At 45.1% G+C, this 22250-nt stretch overlaps 1 protein-coding gene across 1 annotated transcript in view; it reads right to left on the bottom strand.

Annotated features, from left to right (window-relative positions):
- Window positions 1-18302, bottom strand: part of PSMD11 (proteasome 26S subunit, non-ATPase 11) — a 28427-nt gene extending 10125 nt beyond the window's left edge. Inside the window, exons 1-7 of the mRNA XM_077806088.1 lie at window positions 18164-18302; window positions 14478-14579; window positions 7740-7864; window positions 2479-2550; window positions 2044-2101; window positions 1368-1562; window positions 147-291 (exon numbers count right to left, since the gene is read on the bottom strand). Of these exons, the coding sequence (XP_077662214.1) occupies window positions 147-291; window positions 1368-1562; window positions 2044-2101; window positions 2479-2550; window positions 7740-7864; window positions 14478-14579; window positions 18164-18254 (788 nt within the window). The 5' untranslated portion in view covers window positions 18255-18302. The remainder of the gene's footprint in view (window positions 1-146; window positions 292-1367; window positions 1563-2043; window positions 2102-2478; window positions 2551-7739; window positions 7865-14477; window positions 14580-18163) is intronic.
- Between the last annotated feature and the right edge of the window lie 3948 nt (window positions 18303-22250).

The raw sequence follows: 22250 nt of genomic DNA, 5'->3' as shown, positions 1-22250 counted from the left end.
TCTAATATTAAAGAAATAGAAGCATGGAATTAGTTTAAAAAAAGAAAAACAGCATTGGCCGAGTGTGGTCAGCTGTGAGACTGGAATAGGCAATTCCATTCCTGTTTCAATGTAAGTGTTCGTCCCACAACCTACGTGCCACCTACGTGTTGAGCATGATTTTGCACAGCAACATGTATTTCAATGCAGTGATGGCTTTTGGGCTGTCAATTGAATCATATCCCTCAAATGCCTCATAAAAGTAGGAGTAGGCTGTTTTCCAGTCCTTTTCTTCTGCTGCATGGATAATGCCTGTTGAGAGAGTGAAAAACAGGCAGAAGTCAAACTCAGTTCTACATTCAGCTGGAGGCAGATGGAAAGTGTGGCTGCTTAATGCTGTATGTTGCACTTTACTGCAAGGGATACTTTCCCTTTAAACTCACTTATTCCTGAAGTCCTCTAAACCCTCATTCTCTCTTCCAAGTAGAGCAAAACAGATAGATAGCAAGCCCAGAAAAACACGCACAAAAGTTGTGGCTCTAGCAAGATAAAAGCAATAAAGTGCTGAAACATACGTTGCACCTCCTCTGTCTGTTCAGATAATGTCTACAGTACTAGCTTCTCCAAATGACATAAGTAAGAAAAGTTATGGGACCACTGGAACTGCAAGTTAAAGGCATCTTCCCAAGCTCATTAGTAAAAATGATCGCTTAATCAGTTTTGCCTGGTCAGACAGAGATTGCGAGCAACTGAACTACTGCATAAATTTACCACCAGATTGAAATAGGGAAAATTTACAGCTGCAACAAATGGCTGTTTGCTTTTCCCTGAATAGCGGCAGAGCTAGTGCTTTCACTGTTGCCAACTTGTGAGATTTTATTATGACTCTCATGATATTCTGTGTTTTACTTAAAGTTCTACCTCCTGAAATCGAGTACATGAAATTCTAACCTTTCATTTAAAGAGTTTCTGACCGTTATGGCTGCAGAGGAAAGCTTGAAAATATGACCCAAGTGCACCCAGAAGGCTTGAGAGCCAGAAGGCAAAGAAAAAACCCATAATTTATTTTTAAAATCTAATGATTTTTAAACCATTCATTTTGGGGTTTGATGTGTATACAGTGTTGCCGCTCTCAAAAACATCACAGCAACGAAAGTGGGTTAAGAAAGAAAGCAAGCATGAGTCTCCATGAACAAACTGAGGAGATCAGAGGGCTGAGGAATAGTTATCTAGATCAGTTGTGAGCACCTCTCAAATGTTTGTAAACTGGGTCACATTGACAGCATTACAATTGTGGTAACATGAAGTACCACAATGTCACTACAGACAGAGGAGCCATATCACAGTCCACTGATGGTCAACCCTCCCTTTCTCTTGAAGGGCTTTACCTGACTGCATGTCCAGTGCTGCCTGCAGTTTGGGTGGGCAGTAGATTGCATTGGCTGTAGTTCGTGCAGAGGTTAAAGCTGCTCTTGCTTTTGGCAGATTGCTCAGGGCATGGTATGTCTTGCTTTCTAATAGCTGCACTTCAACCAACAGAGCCTTGTCATCCATCTTTTTCAACTCCCGCAGGAGCTGAGATCCTGACAAGAGACATGAACAATAGCATTTGTAATTTGCTCCAAACCGCTCTTTTGTCAGTGGGAGCAAATCAAGATCACTGTGGACAGCACCTCCTTCCCCAAAGTAATGCTGCTTTTCAGACATGCATTCAGTGCCTGGAAGAGTTCAGGGTGCTCATGCCCACATTCTGTGGTTCTAAGGAAAAAAGAAAAAAAAAAAACGGACGGGAAGCATAATAGTTCAGTCTGGATCCAGAGTACAGTAGTCTTGGATCAAAGTGAGATATGAAAAAACTAGGGACCACTAGGGACAGTTCTGCATTACAGACAGGAGACCAGTTATTAAGATGGCAGACTTGATACAACACTGAGAATGTAAAGTCTTTGGGTCCCTACTAGGCTGGTCAAAGTGTCCTCGTACATAACGCAACTCATCGTTCCTCATATTAGCCTCATTTTTAATTTGGAAGCAGTGAACTATTGCCACCAAGTGGCAACTTACCTAGCTGCAATGCCTCTTGGTACCTCTTTGTATCAAAGTACAAAGACACCAGCCTTGCCTGGAGAAGAGAAACGGAATTGCTGAGAGGGAAGTCAGAGAAAAGTAACTGATTTTGCAAAATGAAACTTTGTATTCTCATTAATTTGCACTTATTGGCTATGTTAGTGTTCTGCTTTGTATTGTCTAATTCCAAATGCTGTCAGGAAGCTCTGCTGGATCTAAACACAATTGGGAAAATACTCTCCCACCAAGAAAAATCTCTGGCCAAGTTGCCGCAAAAAGTGCAACAAATCTTAGCATCATCATGTTGCCCTGTCACTTGTGCAGATCTGGGGAACATAAAAAAAAGCTCTCTGCATTTACAAAACACTGAATACAGTCAAGTGGAAAATACAAGACGCCCCCCCCCCCCCACACACACACACACACCCATACCTCTAGAGCCTGGCGTAGGAAAGTCCTCTTCTCTGATTTGGCCCATTCAATACACTCTAAGCACAGGTCGACCTTAGGGGGAACAAAAAGAAAATCAACTTCCATTCTCTTTGTTACAGGAAGATGATCCAACCCAAACAACGAAATCACTGTTTGATACACAGCAGTGACAAGCAAAATAAAATGGAGAGAAGGTGGTGCTGATTTCAACTGCGCTGTTTAGGCCTATAAGGCGAATCTTACCACATAGGTCCAAAGGCCTGTGCTAAACACCAAGTTATCCATTATGTTATGAATTACACCTGGTAGGACACGCACACAAATGCTACGAATTACACCTGGTAGGTCACACACAGTTCGAATCTAGGCTGAGGCACATAAAGTCCACAACTCCCGAGTTCCCAAAAAACACCAAGCTTATTACGCTCGAGCGTGGTGCCCCCATGCTAGCCAGGAGGGGACCCCGAATACAGATTATAACAAAAGTTATATACTCTTTAGCAAAGTATGTTGCCCTTGTGCATCGGAAACCTTAACCAATAAACAAGCCCTTTTCTTATTTACCACCTATCCCTGCTTGGTGCATTCCTCGTGCTAAACTAGTATGTTAATTACACAGCATGGTCCTAAAGCCATGCATCAGCAACTTTTATTATCAGGATGGGAGGCCTCACATCAAAGGCCAGGAGATTGTCAGTCCCTAAACTCCCTAAGAACAGATACCGGGAGTCAAGGCAGGCTGGAGACAAGGAGGATTTTCACAGGAATGCAGTGTCTAAGGAACACTCCTCCTGGTGCATGATGTGCTTGCTTTTAGACAATGGTGGGCCCCAACCAAAATGGAGTCATATGTGCTAACTGTTCCTTAACAATTACAGACAAATACTAACCTGACTGAGGCGCAGGTTGAAGTCAGTAGCCTCAGAAGCAGAGATTTCACAGTACAGTCAATTATGACATACTTATCCTCTGTGTTTCAGTCAATCTTGATCTTGGGATCATATACAGCTAAAACGCAGCCTCACATTAGATACCCTTGAGGTGGGATGTGCATTAAGTTGTATCAAACTTGTGAGACTTCTGTAAAATGAGGACTGTAGCAGGAACCAAGCATAAGGTATGCATTTAAGCCTGATGTTATAACCTCATGGGAATGTTACAAGAATGGAGACAAAAGGGCTATGTTTAGAATATAAACTACTTAATATCACTAATTTAATCTCATGTCGTGATTAGCAATCACTGTCTGTTACTTGTGGCACCTTAGAGACTAACCAATTTATTTGAGCATAAGCTTTAGTGAGCTACAGCTCACTTCATCGGATGCAATGCACTTCATCCGATGAAGTGAGCTGTAGCTCACGAAAGCTCATGCTCAAATAAATTGGTTAGTCTCTAAGGTGCCACAAGTCCTCCTTTTCTTTTTGTGAATACAGACTAACACGGCTGTTACTCTGAAACCTGTCTGTTACTGTATATTACATGTATTTTAAAAACCCAGAGGATAAGCAAGAGTTTCTCTCTAGCGTAAGTCTCTTGTAGCCCCGACAGGACTACACCAGAAATGAAACAGGACCTCCTCACTCCACTGCACTAGTGGCGGTTTCTCCTAGTGAGAGCAACGTGCACTTGTTCCTACAGGTAAGCCCACTGCTGCGAAAGGCACAGTTGAGGTGGTTTTCCTTTGATTTTAGACTTTAATTATATTGATTCAAACAAAATTTGAGAACACAAAATAACAGCCAGTCAACTGCTGAAGTGTCATCCTGTCAGTCAGATACGCGAGGAGGAACTCCCCATGGTCTGTGTGGTCACAGATGGAGCAGAAAATTAAGCATCTAGATCTTATGGTTATGAAGAAAACCCCAGGTGTTAACATATCTTCCTGGCTTCAATGCTATTACTGTTGCTCCTAGCTCTCTCAAAAAGCCGTGGCATGAAATCAAGGCGACTCTAGGCAGTCTCAGCTCGGCTACTCGGGAGCAGTTGTGAAACTGACAAGAACAGTGTCATATCTGCTGCTGGAGAAAGCTATGATCAGTAGCAGAGACAGGCCTGGGAGATATTCAGGGGCAAGGATCAATTACAAATGGAGACTAAAGGAGGGCAGAAGCCACCTCAGCAGGCAAGAGGCTCTGGCACATGAGAAAGCAAGCTCTCTTTTCCAACAGCCCAGTTTAATCACAGAGATAGAGCCAGTGGCTGAGACAAAGGATGGCACCCCTGAGCAGTATCCGAGATCAGCAATCCCTGCCTTTCCTATCAGCTGGGATCTGGATCACTGGGTTTCTCACGGAGACACTGCCACGGCCATTTCTGGTAGTGCCCCAAGTGATATGGGGCTCTGGTTTGTAGAGGTCTGAAGTTTTTCAATCCCTTAATTATAGGAGTTACCCGAGACCAGAGGAGGATAAAGTATCAGAGCCAGAACTTCAACTCAAGAATCCCTTTCCCACCACGAATCGCTGCCAATTAGCTCTGGAGCAGCAATGCAGCTACTGTATTCCATCAAAGAGGTAGCAGGATTCCTGTAGCGCTGAAACGACCTCTACAGCACACTAATAAAATGCTTCACAGTTATCTGCACTGCTCCAGCTCCTTCCATCCAAGAGGACTTCATAAACAAACATCCCTATGTCAGAGATAAAGGAAGCAGAGGCAGAAAAGTGACATTTTGTCAGTCACACAAGTTACGTAGAGGTGCTGGGAACAGAATCTAGGTTTCTTGACTCCTTGTCCTGATCTCTAAGATGACTGTGCAACTGGCATCGTAGGGTTTCATTTCTCTGTGCTTCCCTATCAAGCATATTTGGCTTATAAATACTTTCTAACTGCCAATCACACAGACTCTACCATCCTGGGGTCAGACAGTATGGTTCTTCTGGCTTGCAAAGAATCACCAATAAAATACTTTTATTGTTGGAGTCCTGGTGGTATTCTTCCCTATACAAAGCTATTTTAATTTTAAATGAAAATGTCTGGATGTAGAGAACTATTTGGCCGTAGAGAGACATGACTCTTGAATTCATCTGTAGGTTCCCAAGTTTCCTGTCTTAAGTGTAGTGGTGCATTGTTAAACAGTTGCATGTTTCACTCTAGAAGTGACTGACTATACCTAAGGGAGTGAAGTGATCCTGTGTATAATGATTAAGGTGCTTTAAAAGAGTTACATAAGATTTAACACCGCCAATTGCTATTAAGCATATGCAAAAAAAAAATCCCAAACTTTTAGATCAGACAGTGAACTAAAAAAGAAAATGAAGTACATTTTAGGTCCCAAACATTAACCAAACTGTTTATGCATAATAAAGTGAGGCCTTCATATAAACACTGGGTAACATTTTCAAGTGCGTAAGTGATGTAGAAGCCCAAGTCGCATTTTCAAGTGACATGGTCACTTGCAGCCTAAGTCATTTAGGCACTTTTGAAAATTGTACCTACAATCTCAAGATGGAATAACATGAGAACCAATTGTTTACACCAAGGCACCCTCACCAGCATTAGAGTCCCATCCCAATCAGAACAGATTACGAAGTTAGCATCTCTGATTGGAGCACATCTTATCCCGAAGGATGCAGAACTTACAAACTATGCACAAGGATCTCTGCAGCTACCTCTGAAGTAAAAGAGAAGCTGCCTAACAGAGTACAGCAACACTGCACAAATGGAATCTTCTACAAGGCCAGGAACAGTTGGTTGTCACTTCAGATCAAGGGTAGAAAAGTTCAAGTCAGTATGAGGCAGCAGTTCACTTCATTGTAATAGCAGAAGAATTGGTACGGGAGTAACTTCTCTCCTCGTTGCTCACCAGCTGAAAACAGGTTATACTGTGGAAGTGATGTGCTGGCTCTGAGTGTTTAAAAGGTGCCATATGTATCTACTGGTGTTTCACTGAAGATCTCTGAAGTAATAATTCACTAAGTTTTTTGGCTTGCTCAGCAGTTCATAGCCCTGGCACCTCTGGGCTTGCTGCATCAGTTATGAAAGTAAAAAAAAAGATCGCTTGAGCCCCGGCACCTAACTGCCTATGGTCTGGCACCTCTTTCATTACAAATTAAGCACTGGCTTCCAAGTATGTCTGGAGCTGAATCTTTTGACTGAATTTGGTGATGTATCCCAGCCATTACTCTGATGCTGGTACAGTACTGTGCTAGCTTAATCAGCAGGGTGATGTCTGCCTTTCAGTGTGTCCATCTTTCTGGACTTATTTTTCCAACTATTTGAACATATACTAGTCTTTCCATAAAAGTTGCTCAGATTTTTCCCCAAGTCCCCCTCATCCTCACTTCCTATCCCACACCAGCAGAAAGTGTCAGCTATACCAAAATCTACAGTCACCTAGTTTGAGGATACTCATAAGCTGGTTGCGCACACCCCCTAAAACAGCCTGAATTAGCCACTTTGCCCAAGAAACCCAGCCTGCAGAGCTAAGGCAAACGTGATGAAACTTAACCAAAGGCTTAATTTAGACTGAATGTTGTGAAACCTTTCCTACTGGTGAGATCTATTTGGCTGAGGTAGTCTCCTCAGGGAAAAGATGAAAGCTACATTAAATAGAGAATTGACTATGCTTGATGGAGTCATCCATTGATTAGAGAAGGAAACAAAGGCAGGACTCCTGGGCTCCATTCCTTGCTCTGCCACTGTGGGCAAATCACAGTGCCTCAATTGAGCAATCTGTAGTATGGAGTAATACTTGCCTGAAAGAGGTGTTGCAATACGGGGTGCTTTGAGATCATAAGCTGAAAAATGGTAAGTAATATACACCAAGTTCCATCCACCTTCTTAATTTTATAAAACCCAATTATTCTACGAACCATTCCAGACTTAACACACTCACCACTCTGGTCATGTGTTGTGACATATTGCACCTACAGACTGAGCTCTTTGGAGCAGGTATATTGCACCTCATCTAGCATTCTGTACCCTGATCACACTATATAAAATTACTAAAACTGTACATTTAATAGCAGGCAACATGATTCTCAGAAGTTTAGATAGTCCAAGCTAAGAAGTACTTCATTCCTAGCATACTGAGGTTTCTAGAAAATCAAGTAATTTCTTTCAGTTTACACAGTTATGCATGAATTAGATTGAGAGTAGCCAATATTTTATTATCAGAATATAATCAGATGCATTACATAGTAAGCATGTCTTGTGACACATTACAAATTATTCTTCACTGTACAGCAGAACAAATCAGATAGTAGTGCTGTAAGCCTTTGAAGAATGAGCTCATGTCTGAATTCAAGGGGTCTCACCTCCTGTCCTGTAGCTGCCTCCATATCGAGGAACAGATCAAGGAGAGATCGGACTAAACGGGCTGCCTTTGCTTTGCTGATGGAATTCAAGAAGGGTCGAACATACTTCAGAAGTCCTCCAAGTTCTGTATTCAGGACAAATGAGCCATGAAAGAACAACATTTGGGTATTCAAACTACAAGACACACAGTAATCTAATGTTATATTGCAATCTGGGTACTCACTAGGTCTACACACAGCAATATTTATTATACCAAATACTTGAAAAACAGCATATCCTGTAAGTCAGTGGTAAATGATGACTCCCAAGGAAGAGTGTATAGTAGTTAGATTAGAGACTGGAAGCCAAGACTTCTGGGTTTTATTAGTGGCTCTGATGCTGACCAATTATGGGACCTCTGGCAAACCACTCCATTTGCCTATTTATAAAAGCATAATAATAATAATACTTACCTCAAGTGTGTTTTAAGGCTCTTAATGTTTGAAAAGTGCTTTGAGATTTTTGGATAAGAGGGGCAATGGAGTTTGTAATACAAGTGTATTCTTTGTCTGCTCTGGTTTAATATTTTAATGTACCCTCCCTCACCCACCTTCACAAGAGATAGGTCAGATTCACAACACAATATACATTCTCAACAGGAAGAACAGTTATGAACATTAAATTTTCCATACATTTTCCATCATGTACATTATTTTAGATCTTAACTTATTTTCCAGTAAACTAATTTTCTGCTCTGCTTATTAGTTTGTACCTTAATTTACACTTATGTAGTGCATCTCAGCTTAGTGTAGTGAATCCCCAACAGATATGGGCTATACAATACAGAACACTTAATCCTACACTGTGATAGAATGTGGCAGCGAGAGCATTCAATGCTGCCCACGCCACCACACCAGTTTAGGAACGGAAGAGAAGATGTACCCAACTGAACTACCTGGAGGATTTAGGAAGGCAGAGCCATTAGAATTTTGCCAGGACTCAGAGTTAACAGCACTGCTCTTGAGGTAATCACGGGATCTATAGTGACAAGTTGTCCTGGTGTCCGATTACATTCCATCGGAAAGATGATGTTTCCAGCAGCACAGCACCCCCTAGCAGAAAGCTAAAGCATTGGCTCAACACTTAAGGAAGTGTGTCCTTATTTCCTGCACAATCTCCCATCAGGTATTGACGACACCCGACACTGCTTAGCTTACCCAATCCGACAGGATGACAGTACAAAATGACACAGCTATGGACTATCAATAGTATGCTACGTTTGCATAATTTGCTTAAGTTACCTGATAATCACTTCACAATTCTTACTTTAAACCAAAAAAGGAGAAAACTGAAATCCAAGAATTGGATGAAGGTTTGGTTTTTTTAATCTCTTTATTGAAATTACTATACAAAATGCATTAAGTTCTTGTTGTTTCTCATACATTTCAGTTTTTTTGGGAGTCCAGTAAAGATAGTCAAGAAACAATATTCTTTAATACTGTATGTATTACCATATTTTGTGTTATTGCACAAAAATTCTCCCAGCTCTATAAGAATGTGCAGATTGTTTCCTCATACTTTTGGAGGAGTGCACATTTGTTTATTTTTAAACCTTTAATCAATAATTACATCACAAACCAGATTAACATTTTGAATCCTACCCCATGCTTAATTTAAAAGTATTCTATCCCACTTGGTAAAGGTGGTGTGTTACCATTTCCATGCATGGGAAGCAATCATTTTAGCACAAATGAAACCTATTAATCTTAAGTGTCCCTTCGAGTTCAATGGAGGCTATTTTGTAACTTGTAATAATACTTGAGCACCACAAGTCATGAGTATGTTCACAACGCACTGCTATGATTTATATGGGGAGCATGACAAAGCAGCAGTTAATCTCAATCGCACCCTGCCTGAGATCACTTTGCTCAAGATCCCTCCAATTTAGGAGTTATTATTGACTGTATTTCTCCTACGTTTGAATCTACAGTGACCAGGAACTTTCATTAGTGTCCTGACCTTTCCATAAAAGCAAATAACGTTACTACTACTTCACAGGCCAGCAGTGGAAGTAACGAGAGATTACAGCTTTAACGGACCATGATTTTGGTGGCATTCATTCTTAAAACACTCATTCCACTGAAAGCTCCTAAACTTTATAAGCTACCTAAGAGAGGTAAAAGTACTTGTCATTATAGGGAGAAGGCAAAGACATCTTTTCAATGGCTTGTCTCATAACGAATGCAACCCATCATGACAGCAACAAACTGACAATGGCCTTTTCTCCCAGTGCCACAACAAATAAGAACAGGTTTCAGAGTAGCAGCTGTGTTAGTCTGTATCCGCAAAAAGAAAAGGAGTACTCGTGGCACCTTAGAGACAGCTCACGAAACCTTACGCTCAAATAAATTTGTTGGTCTCTAAGGTGCCACAAGCACCACTCTTTCTTTTAACAAATAAGAAGTTTGCCAAATATAGAATAAAACCTCTAACAACCTTCTCTCCTGCAGTTAAAAGGGCTGCCTCTGGATCGGCCCATTGGACTTAGGAGGAAGGGAGCATATAGGCTGAAGTGACACAGCAGATGCAATGATGACATGAAGACACTATGTTCTTCTTTGCTCCCTGACGCAGCCTGTTTTCCCACTGAACATATCGGGCAAGGCTTGTTTCCCTCCAGACATGATCCTGCATACTTAGCTTTGGGTCATATTACTAAATTAGCTAGTAATTTCTTGTCTTCTTCAGGCCCCCCCCCACCCCCCTTTCAAAATCCATCAGTTTCTCAAGTAACACAAGGCACTACCTCATCTCCTGGGCACAATGCCTCTGCAGCATCCCCTGGCTGGTCAGGACCAACTCAAACATAGGTCTTCTGCACAAAGATGCAGAATGCTAATAGGCCAAAATTCCTAAAAAAACAGGATTTTCAGGTTAAACATTCAGAGAACATAAATATTGCACCTGATTTAAATAGCCTTGCCCAACCCTGCCAGGTAATTCATCAAGTTTTATTTCACTAGAGATCTGACTCAAAAGGAGGCCTAGAATGTTGAATCACTGGGAGCAAGACAATAAATCCATACATTTTACTAATTTGTGGCTGAGGGATTATAAATTCATGCCCACAAGCTGCGAGTTCCAACAGAAATTTCTTTCCCATTGGAATTACTGATAACTATTTTTAGTATTTTTTAAGTAAGTGTAGTGTTGGTAAGGAGGGACTGACTGACAGCCCTAGACAACTGGAACAGCAGCCATGAAATATTAAGTCTGCTGCTCCATCACAGGAAAAAGGCAATCACACACTACAATGCCATTCACCAAATCCCTGACCTGAGGGAACAATGCCAATCCTACGGTGATGAGCAACAGTATAAGATTGGATTGATGAAAGGGTAAATTAGTCCCTATGCCAGTTTATTTCTTAGCCTCTGCCAAGACAGATGACAATGGATCAATTGCAGCAATGCTTTTTGTAACAAGAACATTTGTCCATTAGGAACAGACTACCAATTTATTTCATGTTAACAGCAGTTTAGTGGCATGAGGGACAGTTTTAACCTTCAAGCCCTACCAAATCAGGCTTTATCTTCCTTTCCTAAACTGTTGTTGTGTCTGACTTACAGAACCTTTCTTCTCTAGGAAATTAAGATCACTTCACTCCACCCCTAGAATTTTTAATTATTGTCCAGAATTTGCAGGAGACATCCCGCTTGCTAGAATCTATGCTGCAAACTTCGCATAACACTCCCAACTGTAGTACTGGAGACATTTTGAGTGCGACTCTCCACAAACTTTACAGCACAGTGTTGGGTTCTCAGTCGGGAAACTAGGAAGCTTTGATCCTTAGGGGATTTAGGGGAGACAATCAGTACAGCTGAAATGCTATAAATCTTTGACTCAATTTGTTTTGCAGTAGTTATAACTAATTCCCTGCCTGCTTTTAAAATCCTCTTTTCACCAAGGCTTTTGGGAGGACTAAAGAGCAATACCAGTGACAAGAGGAAAATATCCTCTGGAAAATACCAGTAGCAGAGCAAAATTTATAAGTTTAATCAGTTTCATTCCTGCTGTTTATAACACAATGAAACAGTGAAATTTTCAAGAAACTCATCAATTTTTAGGCAGCAGAACAGAAATGTGGAGGTCAAATTCAGAGGTATAAGCATAGACTGCAGGGAGTATTTTACCCCAGCCTGATGTGAAAGTGAGCGTAACTCACTTACAAAGGACCTGGAAGAAGGCACAAGATATGACAATTTAGGATCTAGCCCAGGGGTCTCATACACGCGGCCCGCAGGGTTCTTTCGTGAGGCCCGCCAAGCTCCCCGCTCCCCCCAGCCACGCGTCCCCACCGCCCCTCTGCCTACCTGTGGCGCTGCAAGCCCGGCGCCGCTCCCTGAAGCGGCGGGAAACATGCCCCTGCGGCCCCGGGTGGGGGAAGAGGGCTCCATGTGTTGCTCTTGCTTCCAGGCACCGCCCTCCACAGCTCCCATTGGACGGGAACGGGGAACCGCAGCCAATGGGAGCTTCGGGGGAGGTACCTGGAGGAGCAGCAAGAGCAGTACTTGGAGCCCTGTGCCCTCCTGCCCCCTGGGACATGGTTCCAGCTGCTTCCTGGAGCGGAGCAGAGTGGTGCGGGGCCAGGGCAGGCAGGCAGTGAGCCTGCCCTGGCGCCTGCCACTGCCACCTCAGAGCCATTCTAGGTAAGCGGCACTGGGCCAGAGCCCGCACCCCAAACCCCTCCTGAACCCCGCATCCCAACTCCTTGCCCTGAGCCCCTGCCGCACCCCACACACCTCCTGCACTCCCTGCCCTGAGCGCCCTGCTGCACTCCACACACTTCCTGCACCCCACATCCCAACTCCCTGCCCCTTTGGGGAAGGGTTTGGAATGGGGGCAGGGAAGGGGTGGGAAGAGGCGGGGCCTCATGAAAGGGGTGGCATGGGGGCAGGGCCAAGGGCAGCAAGGGGAGGGTGTCAGTGATGTAGCCCTCGGTCCAATGCACTAGTCATTTGAGTTTGAGACCCCTGATCTAGCCTAAGAGTAATTTACATGCACCCTTCCGATTTTGCTATCTTCACACCGTGGATGACAGAAAAAGTGGCCGCGTCACTTCCACCAGGTTGAGGAGTAGAAAGAGGCATCACCTCTTTCTTCCTACCTCAGCCTCCCAGCAGAGCTCTGGGAAGCCCAAAACCTTCAGCCTGTCCTGATCCGGTGTATGTATTAAATGAGCTTCTCTGAGTGCTAGTAAATCCTCTCTTCCTTCCCAATCTTTCAGAGCATCCTTGCAGTTCTCACTAGTGGGCATCTGGTACATAAAATTTTGACTTTCAATCAAGCACCAATTTATAAAATTTGTACTAGTCTCAATTGAGAAGTGTTTTGGTTTGGTGATACTCTTGTTAACCAGCGATCCTAGGAGCTCACCCAAAGTGCATTACGTTGTTTGTAAAGTCTCCGGTCTTCAACTTTTATGAATCAACAACACCTAGAACAGTTTATTCCATTTTCTCTACAACTAACTGATTTATTTTTAAAGGAGGGAACTAATTTTGTATTGGTGTCATCTTAGGTTACCAGTTCAGAAAGGAACAGTTTCTTTGCATTTAGGGCAACACTGGAAACAATCCACTCTGCCACAAGCTATGTTCAATTGCAAATCAGAATGTCTAGAATACTCAGACATACCTAATTTAGTACCCACATATAAACCAAAAAGCTAAAATATGTACTTATTTATGTTAAGTGGGGAATAAAGCATCTGACTTTCAGAACAGACCTAAAACTGATCAATTATTATTTAAGACCCCTCAGCACTTTTTAAGAGAGACTGCGGTGTTGACCAGGACAGCAGAATTAAACTCCATTGGTTCATTACATTCTGGTCTCTTACACTTTCCAAACAACTTCAGTTTGTTTTTAAAAAGTACATGTTCCACATTATGTCCTGAATTATGGTTGCATACGGCTAAACTGCTGCCTGGCTACATCTGCAGCGGACGGAGTGAACTTTGTCTGAAGTTGGTGTATCAATTTGTGAAGTCCTTTTGGATGAAAAGTGCTCAATAAATGCAAGATCATTATTCTCCAGCAAAAAACTGCTGAACTTTCACTGTAACAAGCATGCTATCTTAGAACTTTCCAGGGAAACCGAAGATAGGAATATAACTGAACCAAACAATTACCAATTAGAGACGTTTCACCCATTCCTCTCCTTTCATACATCTCCAAAAGAAAGACTGTCACATCTTCTCTTATGTAGAGCCGGTTGGGAATTTCCCAACACATTTTTCCATCAATAAATGTTAATTTTTCAAAACAATCACCCAATTCAAAAGCTTTTGAAAAATAATTTAAATTCTTGAGGTGTCCCGTTTCAACATTTTCCTCAATGAAAAGTTTTGAATAAAAAAACAAATCAACTTTTAATGTTGAACTGGTTAATTTCTGCTAAGTGCAGGTTTCTTTTTAAAAAGGCTGAAGTCCCCAGTGTAAAGGGGGAGCTAGGGGAGTATGTGTGTGGGGGCGGGGGGGCGCCCTAGGTTTTTTTAAAGATTTATTGGTTTGCAAAAATTTCAGATTAACTTCAGAACAGGAAAAAAAAGTTTCCAAATTTCAAAGACTCACGGGATAGGAAGTAGCTCCCTCCACCCCAGCTCTACTCTTATGTTTGCATCTCCCTACAGACCCATGAACTTGCGTGTACATGCATGTTACAAGAATTCCAATTAGTCAGAATTTGGGCTTACCTTCCGCCTGTCCGGTCTTAGCAAGAAGCGCCCCCAGTTCCAGGATGCTCTGCTCTTTAACTTGTACTGCCTCCTCATCATTTTCCTGGACATCACGCTTCACTAGAAGAAAGTGGAACAATACCATTTCAATCAAAACACAGAATCTACATAATTAGTTAAATTTTTCACTTCTTTCCAGAAACTAACTAGTGTGTCAGGTAACAATGGAGTCAATATGGCTGGAATATTTATTACATAGAAATGTTAGGTTTAGAAAGCTTAAAAACAGTTAATTATCTAGACTTTACAAACAGTTGCATCTAGCGGACAAAATTTCTCGTGTCCTGAAAACAGGTCAGATTTCAGATTCATAAAGCATCACTAAGACCTTTCCAGCTGTTCAACAAGGACTGTTCTAAAACAAACATCTATTGTTGCACCATAAGGAGTGCTCTAATAAATGACATCTTCTAAATGGTGACATCAAGCGTAGAACCTGCAAGCTGGGTACAAAAATACTCCCTTATTGCTTGGTGTTAGGATCCTTGTTTTTACTGCTGTTGTGTGTAATGTTGCAATCACTTGGCCAAAGCTCCACAAAAAAAATAACGCTAAGGCTGTATGAAGCTGTGAAATTAATCTGTTTGCACTTCCATGTCAGATACTGCAGGCATTACAGGCTCTCAGCTGCAAAAGTTGGAGCTGTCTCTCCTCAAAGGTTTTCATACCTTTTGCTACTACTTAGTGCTTTACAAATATTAAATCAACAACTGTGAGACAAGCAAGCATCCCCATCTTTCAGATGAGGAAACAGAAGAACAGAAATATGAAGAAATTTACTTGACTGAGACTTGAGTTGGGATTCCTTGCTTACTTGTGCAGCACTACAGCTAGGATTAGAATTCAGAAGTTCCTACTTCTCACTCCACAGAACAAGACCTTATGCCCCAGTAACTTAATATGCTCAGTATCATAAGCAAAGTCATTTTGTTTTCCCCACCACAGAAGGTCTAATTATAGTAAAAGAAATACCCACTGCCTTAAAAAAAATAGCCTACTATAGCTTGTCACATCTCTCAGCTGATTACCAATGGTACCACAAACTATTACTTTTGACTAAGACTGACTTGACAAGAAGTAATAGGTATGTTTAACAGATCTGGAAGATGCCAAGCAGTACCTTAACTAGTGCAGGGGTAGGCAACCTATGGCACGCGTCCCAAAGGCAGCGCACGAGCGGATTTTCAGTGGCACTCACACTGCCTGGGTCCTGGCCACCAGTCCGGGGGGCTCTGCATTTAATTTAATTTTAAATGAAGCTTCTTAAACATTTTAAGAACCTTATTTACTTTACATACAACAATAGTTCAGTTATATATTAAAGACTTATAGAAGGAGACCTTCTAAAAACATTAAAATGTATTACTGGCATGCGAAACCTTAGAGTGAATAAATGAAGACTCAGCACACCACTTCTGAAAGGTTGCCGACCCCTGAGCTAGTGTGTCACATCTCTAGTTAACTTCACAGAATAAGCAAGCTTCTCAGGAACCCTAACCCTAAAAATCAGACCACACAAATGTGTATATTATTTAGTTTACAGCGTGGACCTCATTGTTTGCCCAGGCCACCAATGCAACAGCAAGACATATTATGTTTTCATGTGTTTCCTTCCATAGTGTCTCTTTTTTTAATATGTAGTTCACCACCTGCAGAATAGCCACCTGAGAGGTCTATTTTGAGATTATACAGTAGCCAAGGAGACATTTTAACTGCCAAACACACAGCACCAGTATTTGTTCAAAGCCTATCCTCAGAAATAAGTCACCTATTACAAAGAATCCAGAATTACTGATTTATTTGGCTGTTCATTTCTAGGGCTTCTTCTCTCCCCATCCCATGATCTACATTACAAATACATTCTGAGGACCTGAATTAAACATGGTTGTCCCCTGACATAACTAGGCCACTGCTCCATTTTGTAGTTTTTGCATGTCCCTGACACTGCTAAATCCTTGAGACAGTCCCCCATGACATTTGTAGTGCAGGAAGGTAGCACAAATAAAAACAAAGTGGATTCCTGAAACAAAAAAAGTTACACTGAAGATTTCTGTAGGACTTCTTCAGCCAGAATCTAGGATTCCAGTTCAACTGTTTTTACGTATGCTTTGTTTAGCACTCAGCATTACCAACACTTTCACCTGAGGTTATTTTTGCACTGTGAAACATTCATGTACCCTAAAAGGCAATTCAAGTAGCATTATGTTTTATACTATACAAGAAAAACATACTTTCAGTGGAACTCCTGAGACCTTAAGGGTGGCAAACACTAGACAACTACTACAGACCTCCCTCTGCTGACTTAACTTACTATACCACTCACATGCTACAGTCATGGAAACTACTGAAACCCCAAACAGACCGTATCCTAAGTGGACTCTCACTGGTTGCTATTGGGATGCACTGTTCATGACACTCAGTATGAAGCAGTGTTCATGGATTTTTCCAATCTGACAATTGTATGGCTTTCCCAGTTCTACGGTATGCCACCATAGCATGAGCTGAATAGTAACATCCAAGGGGTAAGCAACAGCTTACCCTCTTTCTATTAAAGAAAACTTTCAAGCATGGAGAGATGCAGCAAAACAGCATCTGCTCCCCACCCAAACTCAAATTAAATTTGCACAACTATGAAAAAAATGCTCTGTAACCCATTAGTGCTTAATCCACAAATTGTATTCTCTCTCCCCCCTTCACAGAAGGGGCTGCAAGTCTGGCCAGCACTCCAAGGCAGGGGCAGTTTCCCACCCTGGGTTCAAGTGCGCTGTTTGGAATCATTCACAAGCACACCCCTCTGATCTCTAGGTTACTCGTCAGCTGAGGCGGTCATCCCCCCGCCTGGCCGGTAACCCGAGATCCGGCCATGCCGCCCTAACAGGACTGTCGCACAAGAACAACTACACGCCACCAACCGTGGCCTCAGAAGCCCGTGGCACTTCAGAGCCGCTTACCCGAGCAAGCAGTGGGTGGAAGCGAGACAGAAACAGACCCCGCGTCACGCTCAACCCCAGACCCCGCAACGGGGAGAGCGGCAGAGACCAGATCCGCAGGCCCCACAGCAGGGAGGCGCTGTTCAGAGACCCCCAGCTGAAGGGAGCGGAGAGGGTCGGCGCCGTGCCCCGGGGAGAGCGGGCTGACAGCAGGGTCACCCCCCAAGTCTCCCCCGGACCGAGAGAGACACTGCGCGGGCTCCACACCACGGCGGGCTGCGGGGGGGGGTGTCACCCCCCCTTCCCAGAGCCTCGCTGGCTTGCCCGGGGGAGGAGAAAGGCCAGCCCCGGCCGGCAGCGGAGGGGGGCTGCCCCTGCCCGCCATGGGGAGCGCGCCCGGGGGGGTAGCCCCCCCCGCCGACGGCAAAGACCGGGGCCTCTTTAAGCCCCCGCCGAGCCGGGACCCCAGGCCCGAGCCCCACGCGCTGCCCGGGAGGGCGAAGCGGGGCCGGCGCCCCGGCCCTGCCCCCCGGGCCCAGCGTGAGTCAGCAGCGGCCGGGGGCCGGGGGCCTCGCTCCCGCCGCGGGCTGCGGCCTTGCGCCCCCCCGGCTCCCACGGTGAGTCAGCAGCCGGCACGGCCGGTCCCCCGCGCCGCCGCCGGGCCGAGGAGCGCGGGCCGCGGGCCGGCCCCGCCGCCGGCCCCGGGCCGCTCACCGATGGAGTGCAGGATCCCGATGGAGGCCTCGCGGTCGGTGGAGAGCAGGGACTGGGCTCGCTGGAACTCCAACACCGCCGCAGCCGCCATCTTAGCCGCTCGCTCGCTCGCTCCTCACGCCGAGGCCGGAAAGAGCCGGCCGGGCGCGCCGCCCCTTCCTGCAGCGGGGCATGCCGGGACCTGTAGGCCGCGCCGGAAGGGGCGCGCGGGCCGGCCTGGAGGGGTTTGATGGGAGAGAGGGGCCACGTGGGGCGCTGGTGTGGGGCTGGGGCCGTGTGGGGCGGTGGTATGGAGTCAGGGGAGGGACTTTGTGGGGCGCTGGTATGGGGCTGGGGCCGTGTGGGGCGGTGGTATGGGGTCAGGGGAGGGACTTTGTGGGGCACTGGTGTGGGGCTGGGGCCATGTGGGGTGGTGGTATGGAGTCAGGGGAGGGGCTTTGTGGGGCACTGGTGTGGGGCTGGGGCCATGTGGGGTGGTGGTATGGAGTCAGGGGAGGGGCTTTGTGGGGCACTGGTGTGGGGCTGGGGCCATGTGGGGTGGTGGTCTGGAGTCAGGGGAGGGGCTTTGTGGGGCGCTGGTATGGGGCTGGGGCCGTGTGGGGCGGTGGTATGGGGTCAGGGGAGGGACTTTGTGGGGCACTGGTGTGGGGCTGGGGCCATGTGGGGTGGTGGTATGGAGTCAGGGGAGGGGCTTTGTGGGGCGCTGGTATGGGGCTGGGGCCGTGTGGGGCGGTGGTATGGGGTCAGGGGAGGGGCTTTGTGGGGCACTGGTGTGGGGCTGGGTGAGACGGGCCATGTGGGGCGCTGGTATGGGGCTGGGGCCATGTGGGGCGGTGGTATGGGGGCAGGGGAGGGGCTTTGTGGCCACTGGTATGGGGCTATGGGAGGGACTTGGGAAGACTGAGCGTGATACGTTTATGAAGGGGTGGTATGATGAGACTGCCTGCAATGGCATGTGGCCCACGTATGGCTGTTAGTAGCCCATCTCTCCGACAGCTGGAGATGGGGCACTAGTTGTGGAGGGTTCTGAGTTCAGTTTGATCACGTTGTTCAATCTGTCCTTCAGCCCTCGTATAGATTGCGCCAATCACACACATCTTCCAGTCTTCGCTTATCCTGACCTTCCTTCTCCCCATGTGGCCAGTCCTTTTCATGATAAAATCTTCACACGAATCCCATCTCTTTGGAGGTCGACTGAGCGATTGTTTCAATTCCTGTGGATTCCCTCTGAGTTACTATGGGGAATTCTTTCCCAGGTGTCTTGCTGCTGGGTCTTGCCCACGTGCTCAGGGTCCTACTGATCACCATATTTGGGGTCGGGAAGGAATTTTCCCCCAGGTCAGATTGGCGGAGACCCTGGTGGGGGGTTCACCTTCCGCTACAGCATAGGGAATGGATCACTTGCAGGTCAAAACCAGAATAAATGGTGGATTCTCTGTAACTTGAAGTCTTTAAACCAGGATTTGAGGACTTCAGTAACTCAGTCAGAGATTACGGGCCTGTTAAAGGAGGGAATGGGTGAGGATCTGTGGCCTGTGTTGTGCAGGAGATCAGACTAGATGGTCTCTTCTGGCCTTAAAGTCTATGAGCCTATAAGGGTTAAGGGAAGGGGTTTGGTGGCTTTGAAGGAAGAGTCGTGATTAAATGAGACAAGACTCTATGTCAGTGGTTCTCAACCAGTCAGCCCACAATGGGTTACCTGGGCCACAGGTTGAGAACCAAAGCATGCCCCCACAGACCCCTATGCCCAGCGCCTCCTGCCCAGAGACCCCTCCACAAAGTGGGGCCCTGGGTCGGGTCCCAGCATCAGGGACCCTGAACCCCACTGTATGGAACTGGGCAGCAGCCCCAATACTGGACCCGGCCACGCTGGGCCAGCTGGCAAGGCAGCTGGGTGGCAGCCTGGACCCTGACCCTAGGGCCAGCTGGCAACCCCAACGCTGACCCTGGAAGCTCTGTGGGGCTGTCCAGGTGGGCAGCCCCGGACTCTGCCATGCAGGGCTGTCCGGGCAGCAGCCCCGAGCCCCACTGGGTCCCGCCCTGCCACCAGCCACCTGACCAGGGTGGTGACAGTGATTGTGAAATGCTCAGGGAGATCAGAGAGGCTGCAAGGGCAGAAAATGCAATAATAATGGGATTTTAACTATCCTCATATTGTCTGGGTTGTATTGCTTCAGGAAGGGATGGAGAGAGAAAATTTCTAGACACCCTAATTGAGTGCTGTCCTGGAACCCACAAGGGGAGAGGCAATTCTTAATGTAGTCCTAAATGGAGCACAGGATCCAGACTAGGAGTTGGGCATAGCCGATCTGCTTGGTGACCGCAACCATCATGTAATTAAATGTAACATTCTTGAAAGGGGAAAAGTGGCAAAGAAATCCACTACAGTAGCATTTAACTTTCAAAATGAGGAAATTAGGTAAATGGAAATTAAAAGGAACAGTCACAAGGGTGAAATGTCTGCAAAATGCCTGGAGACTATTATAAATGTATACCCCAAATAAAAAAAAAATCAGTAAGAGGACCAAAAAAAAGTGCCACCGTAGCTAAACAGTGGAGTAAAAGAGGCATTTAGAGGCAAAAAGGCATCCTTTAAAAATTGGAAGTCAAATTCTAGTGAGGAAAATAAGAGCATAAAGTCTGGCAAGTGTAAAAGTATAATAAGGAAGGCCAAGAAAGAATTTGAAGAGCAGCTAGCTAAGGCAACAAAAACTAACAGCAAACAAAAAATAAAATAAAAATAAGTACATCAGAAGCAGGAAGCCTGCCAAACAGTCAGCGGGGCCCCTGGATGATCAAGGGACTAAAAGAGCACTCAAGAAGTCAAGGCCATTGTGGAGAAGCAAAAATGAATTATTTGCATTGATCTTCACTGCAGAGTAAAAGGAGGAGAACCCACTACAGCTGAGCCATTCTTTTTAGGTGACAAATCTGAGGAACTGTCCCAGAGTGAGGTGTCAATAGAGGAGGGTTTGGAATACATTGATAAACGAGTAAGTCACAAGGACCAGATGGGATTCACCCGAGAGTTCTGAAAGAACTAAAATATGAAATTGAAGAATTTCTAATTTCGTGCTTAAATCAGCCTTTGTTCCAGGTGACTGACAGAGAGCGAATGTGATGCCGATTTTTAAAAAAGGGGTGATCCTGGCAATTACAGGTTGTAAGCCTAACTTCAGTACCAGGCAAACTGATTGAATCTACAGTAAAGAACAGAATTGTGAGACACATAGGTAAATACAATAAGTTGTGGAAGAGTCAACACACCTTTTGTAAAGAGAAATGTAGTAGAATTCTTTCAGGGTGTCAACGAGCATGTGGATATCGTGTATACTGTTTGAAAGCTTTTGGATGTTTGAAAGCTTTTGATGAGGTCTCTCACCAAAGACTCTTAAGCAAAGTAGGTAGTCATGAGATAAGAGGGAAAGGCCTATCAAGGATCAGTAACTGGTTAAAAGATAGGAAACAAAGGGTAGGAATAAATGGTCAATTTTCACAGTGGAGAGAGGTAAATAGCGGGGTCTATAATGTCTGAGGTCTTTTTCTGCAGCCATATTAGGAGAGCAGCAGCCATGATCCAAGAAGCAGAAAGTTACATCTCATGTTCCACCTAAATTACAACAACATAATATTAAATTAAAACAATGTAATATTGGGCTGTTAAGAAGGTGATCCCACCACCAGTGTTCCCTCTAATTTTTTCCACATGTGCACGGAATAAATTTTGTTATGTGCACCAATATGGAGGTGAAGTGTGACACATTACCTTCATATTGGTGCACATAACAAAAGTCATGTGGTGGGCCTGGGGCCGAGGGTTGGGATGCATGGGGGTGAGGGCTCCGGCTGGGGGTGCAGGTTTTGGGGTGGGGCCAGTCAATGAGGGGCTTAGGGCTGGCATGGAGGTCACCCTGCTGAACCCCCTGTGGCCAGGTATGGTGCTGTTACTTCACACCTTTAAGATCCCTCAGCCGCAGCTTTGGGAGGTAAAGCCTGGGAGAACAATTGTTCTGTTTCTTTTTACTTCTTGGATTGTTATTTCTGGAGGTGACTTTAACTCTTGTGGTCAGGTACAGGAGCGTGTGAG

This window comes from Eretmochelys imbricata, chromosome 27 (genome assembly GCF_965152235.1).
Source record: "Eretmochelys imbricata isolate rEreImb1 chromosome 27, rEreImb1.hap1, whole genome shotgun sequence".
NCBI lineage: Eukaryota > Metazoa > Chordata > Testudines > Cheloniidae > Eretmochelys > Eretmochelys imbricata.
The sequence above is the reverse complement of the archived record's forward strand: the minus strand, read 5'-3'. Positions and strand labels throughout refer to the sequence as shown.